We start from the raw sequence: 12,050 nt of genomic DNA on the forward strand, positions 1-12,050 counted from the left end.
GTGTACACTGATATGTTACACACTAAAATAAATCCCAGCAAGATCCTAATGTCTATGTCAGTAGCCATTTGGTATTGCACCGCCTTAGTGAAGGATATTTAACTGTAAACCTGGCTGATAAACTTATTTCTAGAGCCTTTAAAGCATGGGACCAAGCATTATGCCTGAAGAATATAAAGGATTTAGTTATCATTTGTTTTACTAAAAGCTTAAATTGTCCTTCTGTTTGTCCTTCTGAAATATGTCCTTCTGTGTATATCTTGGGTATACAAAGTAAGTATGTTTTGATAGTCTGGTTTTGTAGGATCAGACAAAGGGTTTTTTACATTTTAACACTGAGATTAAGCTTTCAATCTATTTACTGTTTTGTTTGATAAATTTTTTTGTCATAGTTCAAAAATAATTTTAAGCAATCATAGAAGAGTAGAACGGCTTGTATTGGAAGGGAGCTTAAAGATCATCCAGTTCCATCTACCCTGCTAGGGGCAAGGGCACCTTCCACTAGACCAGGTTGCTCAAAGACCCATCCAGCCTGGCCTCGAGCACTGCCAGGGATCACAGAATCATAAATGTCGGAAAAGATCTCCAAGATCATCAAGTCCAACCTTTGACTGAAGACCACCTTGTCAACTAAACCATAGCATTGTGCCACTTGTGACTGAAATTGGTTACTTTATTTAAATTACATGAAATTTGAGGTAAAAATCCTAAATATAATTTATAACCTGTTTTAAATGTTTGACTCATTTAATTCATTCTTACTATGCCATAAAATGATTTTCATCTGATTAGCAAAATACATTTCTCTGAGTCACCTGCTACTCTTTGCCAAATGTCACCACTTTTCATCAAAACGTGCTAATACAAGAGTGGTGTAGTGAAGAAAAGAACCAGGATTTTATTACATGAGGGTAACAATAAGCTTTTCCCTATCTGCATTCTGAAAAGCAGCTAAAATGAGTTGGCTAAAACTTTCCAGGAAACTAAAACTGGAATCAGTTGTTGAAACCACTGTAGTTTGCTTAAGTGGAACATCTTGTGGAACCTGGATACAAACTTGTGTTATGAGTTATTTTTATATATTTTGGATTATGCTCTTTGGTGAATGTTTTGGAATATGAACTAACCCCTTTGCAGTGAAAGGATGCTTTATTTACATCAGAGAATACAGCAAACTCTTAGATTTCTTACTATAGAGAATCATGCTGTAGAGAGCATTGAGCAAGTGCTCTCACACCTTTACACATTGAAGTGATGCAAATAGGAAAACGGTAATATATTATAGATGTGTGAATCAAGAGAGATGTTTTTTCAGTTGTTGGAACTCAGCAGAATTGATTGGCTGTTTTGGTTTGGTTGAATTGGATCTCACTTGGGTACCGAGTTTTATAAGCTGGGATATCCTGTCAGAGGACCCTAATGGACATGAGGCATAAGAAGTGGACAGAATCAATGTGGGTTTAATTTGAATAGGCCCTAGACAGTGAAGTAATGATAATTACGTCATATTTGATAAAAAGTTTAAGAATAAATGCCTAATGTTATTAATGTCTATTATTAATCTATCTAATCTCTTTTGACTGTGTATGAGAAAGAGCCAGAAGGAAAGGCAGACATGAGGATGATGATTGAGTCTTTTCACTGAGAGTCTGCTTTAAAATTCATCATTTGGTCTCATTTTCCTGAATGGGTCTTGGTTAAAAAGCCCTCTAAAACAAAGGAAAAACTCCATCCAAACAAAAAAGAAATCATATTGTTGAAGGAAAAGTGAAAAGAAGGGTAATAGTATTAAATTTTACCTTCGTCCTGAACACAGTTTGAAGAGATTAGAAGCAGAAAGGACAGTTGCATGTAATGTGCCACTGAACGCTTGCCAGTTACTCATCTCTGGCCACCAAAGGATTTATACAGAGGAATTCAGTGATATTTAATTAAGTGAATTACAATATAGGGAAACTTGAACCATTAGGTGAGTAAAAATCCTTTGAAACGCATTAAAGCAGTTTGCTATTTTCACACAGTTACCCTGCCAGCCTTAATATGCAAAACTGCCACTGAATTCCAGATGGCAAGATACTGCCACACAAGCTGGCTGTGCTGCATAAAGACAGTTTCACCCTGTTTGCAAATAGGCAGAATTAAAGTTGACCATTCAGCCTGAACTCCTAGGATTTTCTGCATGAGTGCTTGGTTTCTGAAGCTTAACACTGCACTACAGTTGTGTGGAACTTCAGTGTAACATTTATTTGATGGGTATGACTATTCAATAATACATATAAAAATAGTTATGTTAACAATAAAGTAAATTTAGTAGTAAATTTGTTAAGCATATGCATATTCGGAGTGTTCAATATACACGTACAATATGCAAGTTATATAATTTTTGTTACTGAATAGCCTTCTTAAACAGCTACATGAGACTAAAATTTGGTTAATTCAAGCACTTTCTTATGAATCTAACAAAGCAGACATTTTAGAAATATCACTGCGATTTGGTTATCATAGTCTAGTTTCACAGTACAATGTGAGCTTTTCAGCCTGTGAAATCCATTAATAACCACATTAAACTTTCCCATATTGTATGAATTGTCAGGTTTAAATGATTCTTTCTTTAAAACAATTATCTGTCTCTTGCTTCATGCAGTTTGTTAAACCGCTGTGTCAATTTACAAAGACTGGGGGAGTTTGACACAGAAATTTTAGAGAGGGAAGGAACTAATCATTGGTTTACCTAGCATGAGTGCTCAAGTGCACATGAAGAAAATGAACATTGATTCAAAATATAAATGAAAAATTCTAATCATGAGTGGAATTGCCAAGGTTTAACTTGAAAACCCTTTGCTTCTTGAATTCTAAGGAAAGTAAAATCTGTTGGTAAGCTTGTTAAATAGTTTAAATACGATATTTATGAAGACAAATGACAGTGTATGTATTTTAGAGGACTAGTTAGTACTTATGGAACACAGCTCTGCATTGCAATAGGTGGGGAGCAGTGTGGTCTCCTGGTAGTTTTTGAGATGCTGCATTGAGGGTATTTGTGATATGACTGAGAATCCCCATGCAATGCACTCTTGAATCCTTTTGTCTGCTACAATTATATACTGTTTGGATTAAACATTTTTCCCTGTAATGTCCAAGTAAAAAGAAGATTTTCTGTGCTCTTCCATGCTTCTAACATTTAGTAGCCTCTAAGGCTGTAAGTCTATTCTTTCCTTTTGTAGCTCATACAAGGTAGAGATTCAATTCCTCTGTGCAGAGGACAGTGAAGTCTAGCTTGGAGAATGCAGAATATTTCTGCCTTCATCTCTTACCTGTATGCCTGAGTGAAGAACTGATTTAATGCAAATCTGAAAAACTGTGTGACATTACAACTAGGTTAGCAGCCAACTGTGTTGAGTTCTGTAGAAATGCACTACAGTGGGCAGAGACTGTTCCAAAGTATTTTAGTCAGGACAGATTGGAGCAGATCATCACCATTAGGCAGGTGAATGAATAATTGAGGCATAGGGAGAACAGTCTAATTTTCAGGTATGTCTACAGTTTTTGGAAACCCGATTAAAAAGTGGACAAGATATGAAATAGATAAGAAACTAAAATAAAGTCCTATAAAAATTATCTAAGAGGAGGCATCTAAAGCATGGATTGCCAATGAAAATACAGCACTGAAGACTGAGGGTGGTTCCTAAAAACCACTTCCAAGCTGCGTAAAGTTTGTTACCCACCACCTCTAGAAATTCAAGCTGTAAGTGATTTTTCTAGGATCACGCAGGTTGTCTCTTGACGAAGCAAAGCCCCTTTACTGGCACTATAGTCCTTTGCACTATTTGCGGAAGTATTTTTCTACTAGTAAGAATAATTTGTTTGCAGGGAAATTTTTTGGCATTGCAGAGATTCTCTGCCATCTGGCTGACTTTGCATTCCTATTCTGTTACTGGTAGTCTGGCTCTGTCTTCTCTGTAAAATTTACAGGAGCGAAAGATCTGACTTCAGAGATTTTTAAGACAAAAAGACCCGTAAAAGGACCAAACCCTGCAAATACAGCATCCCTCACAAATGCACACATCGTGTCATTTGGATGCTATAATGTTGCGATGCAATCTGCTATACTATATCAGCTATGTGACAGTACTAGCAGAAGCTTCCATCATGTCATTCATAATAAAATGTAAGGAGGGTATGTAAAGTATTTAACCTGTTGATTGTGTTGCTTTTCAGGTTTTCAAAGCCATGAATATTCCTCAGATCAGAAACCCTTCCTTACCTCCTCCAGAAGATATGCCTGAAGCATATCAGGCGAAGATAGCTCTTCTTGGTGCGGGACCTGCAAGCTTAAGTTGCGCTACCTTTCTGGCTCGATTGGGCTATTCAGACATCACCATATTTGAAAAGCAGGAGTACCTTGGGGGCTTAAGGTAATAAAACAATGATAACAAAGCACTGTTTCCAGTTATTGTAGAAAACATAGCAAGAACTGTTGTACTTACATATATTATATGTGATCCCTCTACTTTTAGCAGAGGAAGAGAGTAGAAAATTTCAGATCTGTAAAAGTAACTTTTTATTTAAATCATTGATCATTCACATTAAGAGAGGTACAGTTACAGGCAAGCTTTAACTGGAAATCTGTTGGCTATCTCCTATATTCTTTTCACATGACCTGTTAAATTTCAGGGTGCAGTTGTTGTTACCAAATTAACATATTAGAAAATGGTGTCAGGAACCATTTTCCCTTACCCAAAACTTCTAAAACAAAATTAAGTAACTGTAGCCATAGTGAAAGAATGTTTCAAAAGTTTTAGAGAGATACTAATTTCACGGAGAATTTTAGGTTTAGAATGCTTTCTTGGACTACCTTGTGCAAATAAAGGTGACAGTGACAATCATGGGTGCAGCTTTAGCAGACCATAGAATAAGGGTGAAATAAACCCCCTGCAATTCTCAACCTTCAAAAAGTTACAAATACATAAAGGAAGGTACCTTTGCAGTGTTCCTGTGTGGTAAACCCTTGGCTGATATTTGCATGGTGTCAGTCCTCTACACTAGAAAATGAATTTTTGCCACTGCAGCAATGGCTGTGATCAAATCTAGTAGGTTTTTTGGAATCCCTGTGTATAAGATAATTCAGACACTGACTAGTGGATACCAAGCCATTCAAAATCAAAATTAAGTTCTGCAATGTAAGATGTGAAAGAGTACAAAATGTATTCACAGATTGTGTTTAAAAAATACAAAATGTAATGAAACAGAGAGAAGGAAGGGTGATGCACTTACATTTCTTAATGCAGCATCACTGAAATCAATAGAGTTGACACGGTTAATGAATTTGATCCATAATGTCATAATGTCAAATACTTATTCAGTGCTCTGCAAGAAAGAGAATCAATTCTGGAGAAGTTGAACTGATTACTTGCATTTTTCCCAGTGAGGTTCAGAATTATTCTACCTAATTACCAAGGTGTTAATCCATAGGCATTTAACTGTGAAGCTGTTTTACTTGAACTAGTTACCATAGAGGATTGCAAATTTAGTATGTGAAATACCTATTCACCTGTTGAGTAGCACACACTATCATAAATACCAGATTAAAATCAGTTTTGTTGCTGTAAAGTAGTCAGCATTAATAAGAGGTTTTTAACAAAAAGGCTTTTTTTGGTAACAGGTTGGACTTGGCAATACAAAGCAGGACTTCCTTCAGTGCTTATAGTACAATGCTCGAGCTGCTTAATATGTGCTTGTGTATTTGAAGCAGTGTGATCTTAAGTTCTTCATGGTTTAAGTTGAATTTAAAATAATGTTTTGTCTGTTTCTCTTATTGCAAAAAGCCTTACATGGAGTTTTGCCTGTTCTGTTAGTATCCTTAATGGTTGAGGAGTGTATTTTAAAATGTATTTCTTTCTTCTGAGTCTTAAAGAACATATCTCATTCAAGGTCAAATTTTACTTCCATTCACCGTAGAAATGTTCATGTGTGGTTTAAGGGCATCAATTCCTTTTTTCCTTATTTTAATCTTGAAACAGAAAGGGGGCTGGCCTGTGGCAGCAATCATCCATTATTGCATTTCTAAGTCTTTGCAGCACATCTTTTAGCAAATTTGGGTTATTGATGGGTGTGTTTTCAAGGCTTCAAAAACTATTGCAAATTGCTAAGAAGACCAAATCAATTTTGTATTTGGAATCAGCTGTTTATAATGGTCATGTTTGTGCCTTCTTAAAGTTTTTTCCAGTTGTTTTTAGTTAGGATGTTTCTTGCATCGTAGCTAATTTTCATAATATTGTGACACTGGAAAGGTGTCTAGTGATTGCAGTTCCTGTGGTCGGATATTTAAATGTAACATAAATCTGTGCTTCTCTGAACGCGTCTGGATTTTTCATAGTTATGGGCAGGTTTTCCTACATTTCACCAGTTGTGTAAAATTTATGCTTTATAGTAGAGTAGGCATGAGCACACCATGCTCTTGCTTAGAGACCATGAACAAGCTTTACTACTTGTACTCCTAACTCTGGCACTGCTTTACAATGTACCAAGAGCTGCCCCTGGAGCAACAGTAATTTGAGGTTGCTGAGAAATGCCAGGCACCTGTCCAAGCACCTCTGGCTTGGGTCAGATTTGAGGTAGAGGTGAATTTGTGGGACACTTTGTATCCACTGCATCCCTCCTCCATCTCTGCCCCATTTTCTTTTCCCTCTCTGTCTCTCCATTGCAGAGTCAGAAAGCATCTTCTGCTGCTGAAAGAAATTGTTTCAGAATTATTGATGTATCAGTTGACTTTCATAAAAAGCCTCTTTTCATAGTTAATGTGCATGCATGTGGGTATACCTCACAGCATCAGACTAAGTAAATGTTTAATGAGAGCAAAAAAGTGTTTGCAGATTCTGACAGTGATGTAACACAACCAGTACTGTTCTGGGAGCCTGTTGTGGAAATGACAGGCCTCCAACAAATACATAGGTGGCTTGGAAAATAGCACTTTCCTTTTTTTGATTAGATTTCTTTATTGAATCTCTGTTGCAGAATCATGTTGATACATTGGTTTCTGCCTCAGACACCTTTATTTAGCATGACCTGTGAAAGTTGTATTGACACTTTCATTATATCTGATATTTACAACGCTTCTCATTGCACACTGGTCAAGAAAGGTGTAAAAAGGGCAGTATTAGAAATAAGGAAGAACACCAGTTTCTTATCAATATAATTAAAGTTGATGCAACTTAAAATAAATAAAACTCTTCTGGCCTGTTAAAGTTAGATGCTGAAGATGGTGTGGTCAATATCAATATGTAAAATAAGCTGCAGTGAATCTCTTGTGCCAGTGCTTTGTTATGGATATTACAGATTCATTAATTTGAGAACAGATTAGACTGTTTGAAGCTTAGAAGTATCTGGGGAGAAGCCTTTACTTTTCTGCATATTTAGGTTTTTATCTTCATTGAACAAAAGTATCTAAAATATAACTTCACTGTGTTTATCTGCAACATGTTTTACAGTAGAGATTTTGAACTGGCATATATAGATTTCATTTCATTGGAGATAAATATATATTTATTAAATCTGTAAGAGTAGATATAAACTGAGATCCTATATTGGCACTGCAGTTTTCCCCTTTTGTGATTCTGGGATCTTGAAGATGTCATTCCTAATCTTCCCCAGGAGGAAAAAATGCCAGTTAATACACATTAAGTCAAAAAGCAGACATGAAATCAACAGCTGATAGTGTTTGTCCATCCTGAAAAATCATAAAAAATTTATGAAGTAGAAATGGAGGTGGGTACAGTTTTAATAGCTCATAGCTCAAAATAGCATATGTAACACTTTAAAAAATTGTATGGGAAATTTGATTCTCTCTTATTGGATAGCTTAATGAAAGATTGCTATGTCACTTTGCTTTTAGTAGCCATGAGGTCCTTTTTTAAATGAATATCTTAAGTTTAGTGTTACATATTCTGGTGAACAAAAGGAATGGAGCGGAAGTCCTTTAGAACTCAAACATAATATATGTTAAATAGTTACCTACAGGTGTGGGTAGTGTTGAAGTTACTGCCTTCCTGACCTATATTTTTTAGCATTGGATGAATAAAGCTTTTTTGTCACTCTAACAATTAAAAAAAGTCGAGTCACATTTCAGCACATTCCCATTCACATATGTCAAAATTAACTAAGGTGTGTTATAAGTATTTTAGCTAATAATGATAATAATAAAAAACAAATTTAAAAATTCTCTTTTCCTGATAGTTATGGGTATTTCACAAGCATTTTTATTTATTTTAGTATGTCTGAAATCCCCCAGTTCCGATTGCCGTATGATGTAGTGAATTTTGAAGCCGAGCTTATGAAGGATCTTGGAGTGAAGGTAATGAAAAATATATCCTGCCTATGTATAGCTCAAAGAAAAAAAAAAGAACAAGAACTCTGCCAAAGATTAACAGCAAAATGTCATGCACATTAGTAAAGAACGATTAAAAGCTATGCTAGACAGAGGCAGGAAGATGCTTCCTCTTGCTCAGGGCATTTGTCTGTCTCCTGTCTGAATGCCACTAGTTTGGAAAAGGGCAATCAATAGTTCTCATCTGGCATGCCTGCATGTGATTAATTGTCTGTAAGAAACAAATTCCTAAATTGCTTTAGGGGTTCAGTGTAGCTATTGGAATGATTTGATTTTTTTTTAATCAAGTTTGGCACTACTTAAACCATTCATATTTGATACTTCTTTTGTTCCTTCTCCCTGATTTTTTTTTCTTTATGGTTTATCATACAGTCTTGCATCCAAGTTAATTTTGTAATAAAATGCATCAAATTAAAGTGTTAACATGATCATCTGTTATAAACAATAACAGTCTATTCAACTTCTTGGAAAGCAATAGTTATGCATTATTCTGTTAAATAAATGTGTGTTGTTTATAGATAATGGAAACAGCAATTTATTATTAATTTAGGACTTGAGCTGAAGATTTAGATAGTTTTTACAATTGCTGCACATTATAATAGAAGTTACAAACTTAGAATGCATCACTAGATCAAATTTTTGAGTAACAGGAGGGATACTTTATTTTTAATATGTTACTAAAACCTTCAGTGAAGCAAGAAATTCTTCTTGGAATCTTTCATGTTGATTCATATTATAAAAGCAGTAGGCAGTTGTCACAAGACCTGAGTGAGAACATTGTTCTGCCCAGGTTTTATAAAAATGCTGGTAAGATGCAAAATAAGGTTTTAAGTGCTACAAGTCTGTTTTTCTACTTTAAAATTCCCTTTGAAACCCTTGAAAAAAATTACAGAATGGAGGTTTAGTTAGGGATGGGGTTAAACAGAGCACTGAGACAACTTTAGACAAAACTGCTGGGCACAGACTCCTGAGAATCCTCTGCCAATCTCACTTTCCAGGGCTTTGTGTTATGACAGGGTCTCCAGAATGGACTGATGGAGCCACCATGTCATCTTGACCTGCAGGTCCTCTGCAGTTCTGGAGTGCAGCAGAGAATCTCAATGTAAATTTGCTTCAAAGCTCTGCCATTGGTTTGCAATTGACCCTTTGGCAAGCTGGTTAAATAAGTACCTTAGCTTTATACCTCTCTAAGCTGGAAATATTTTCTGGTGTTTACTTAAAGCATTTCAAATGGTGGAAGGTACTGTGTTGAGTAAATGCTCAGTAGTGCTGTTTATTCAAGTAATTCCACTGAAATTAGTAAGAATTAGTCAGCTGAATAAGGATTGCAGAGCTAGGCCCTAGATGTATTATGAATCCTCACATAAAATAGTATTGCTGTTTAAATTCCTTCATTAGGTTTTCATAACGTATGTACACAACAGGATAAAAAAATGTAATGACAATTTATGGAATGTCTTTTGTTGCAGGTGAGGATGGAGTCTGTATTGTTTTAAGGATTGCAACAGTACATGGCTTCTTCACCTCAGATAAAATTTGTACTAAATATCCAAAGACAAAGAAAGTCAGTGTTTTAAGTAGTGTAAATGGTATTTTACCTCTGCCTTTTTTTCCCCACCAACCTGAAAAGTATATTAAATGAAATACAGGCAGATTGAATAACAAACAAGATACACAGTGGCTTGAAGGCTAAACTGTTAAGATCACAAAGTAGAGAGCTTACAACAGCATTGCATTTTGTAAAGTAAAATCACAAGTGATATAAAAAACCTGGGGGAAAGCATTCAAGTTCAGAGAGTCTAAGATGCGGAGATAAAAACACACATACCTATGTCAAGAAGTATGAAATATCAGAAGAGGAATCACACACACTTTATGTGCTCAAAGGCCTTGGGGTTAGGAGTGATGAACAAAAGGTGTGTGTATCTCCAGCTGCATGACCTCTGCACAGGGACTGCCATCGCTGGTTGCCTGAACGCACAGCAAACACTATTCCCCATCCCTTACACTCTTACAACTCCTCTAGGTGCTCAGCCTGTGCAGTGGCTGCTCAGAGCAGGATTGGTGGTGCAGCATGGCTCTGGAAAAAAAATTCAGCTTTTGCTTCTGAAAGTAAAAACTAATTGAACAGAAACAAGTATAGATTATAAGTGTGTTTTGATTGCTATGAGTTATTTCTTTCAATAAATGAACACCTATCACTGCACTGTGGGCATTGTTGCTTGTCTAAATTAGAATTAACAATTGCAAGTCTAAATCAAAACTTATGTCATTCATAGTTTTGAAAACCTCTGTTAGTTTACTGTGCAGAATGTGCTGCTTCATTACAATTGAGTAGGGCACGCTGTAATTTGCGAAGAGTATTCTGTCTTTTGCAGGCAGGTTTTCTGAATTCACAAAAGCACCACTGGCATCACTGAAGGTTTTTTTGGCATACAGGAGTTCTAGATAGTGATCTCAAAAGTTGGGCTATGAGCTCTGCGTATGCAGCAAAAAGCAATACAATCCTTCCTTGTTTACTGGCATTGCATTCTGCACATTTAGCGGCCTGCCAAGTACCTGATACTGTGCAGAGGGCATTGCTTGGTTTTCTCTTCAGAATAGTGTCATGTCATAGTTTCACTAATGTTTGTGCAGTAACATAAACTGATTGGGTTTTGGTTGGCGTGCTGGCTATCTGTTCAGTGCATATTCCATAAAGGAGGTTCTTGCTTCCACAACATGTTTCTTGTATTCAGGTTTTTGCATGGGTGAAACTACAGCCTTTTGTAGTCAGCACTGAATACAGATATTTACTCACAGTAGAAAACTGCTATTTTCAGTATTTTCTACTTCAGTATTTTGTTCCATAGACAGGTGTTATCTGTTTGTTTAGTTTGCTTTAGACCTTTTAGCTTACAGCAGAAACCAAGCTAGGCTGTGGTGGTTCCCATCTGAAGATGATCTGAAGGTACTTTTTTACCCATTTGTAGTTTGTGCCACTTGCTTAAGTCAGAGCAATCTGGCCTTTAAAGCCTGGTTTGGGGGAAAACAATTTGCTTTGTTTGCTCACTAGATGATCCTGTGAGGTGCCTGTATGCAAGACATAGAAATAGAAGAATAGAAATTATTTTCAAGTTGTCACATTGAAACCAAACAATTTTTAATTCTTTCAGATCATTTTTAGGAAAGGCCTTGCAGTGGATGGAATGACACTCCGTACCCTGAAGGAAGATGGCTATAAAGCAGTCTTTATTGGAATAGGTAAGAAGAGCTGACAGTCCCATGTTTTGTCCTGTTGAAATTGAAGGACTGGAATAAACTGGAACCTGTATGTTTGTTAATAGCATGATGGGAGAAAGCTTTAATTTGATGAATGATGGAAGTATGGGATATAAGAAAAATTATAAAATCAGGAAGCTACAGCTAGTGGCCTTAAGACAGTTATTAAAATTTTCACATTTATATTATAGATCTTTAAGTAAGATGTGAATGTAGCTGAATGGGTTGATTTATTGTTTGCTTAAATAGTTAAAAATGGATGAACTACAAATTTGCTTGTAATTAATTGCCATATTGGCCTGGAGCGATACACAAGTTTAGTTTTCAATTTTTGCGCACAGCTTACTACACCCACACAATTACTGAGTCTATATGTAAGCCAGTGATATCATGCTTGGTTGCTTTTTTT

General features: G+C 36.0%; 1 protein-coding gene across 1 annotated transcript in view; it reads left to right on the forward strand.

The window, feature by feature from the left end:
- Nucleotides 1-12,050, forward strand: part of DPYD (dihydropyrimidine dehydrogenase) — a 348,807-nt gene that overhangs the window by 109,442 nt on the left and 227,315 nt on the right. The window contains exons 6-8 of the mRNA XM_082286925.1: nucleotides 4,216-4,412; nucleotides 8,266-8,347; nucleotides 11,536-11,623. Coding sequence (XP_082143051.1) covers nucleotides 4,216-4,412; nucleotides 8,266-8,347; nucleotides 11,536-11,623 — 367 coding nt within the window. The remainder of the gene's footprint in view (nucleotides 1-4,215; nucleotides 4,413-8,265; nucleotides 8,348-11,535; nucleotides 11,624-12,050) is intronic.

Source organism: Coloeus monedula (genome assembly GCF_965178545.1).
Source record: "Coloeus monedula genome assembly, chromosome: 9".
Lineage (NCBI taxonomy): Eukaryota > Metazoa > Chordata > Aves > Passeriformes > Corvidae > Coloeus > Coloeus monedula.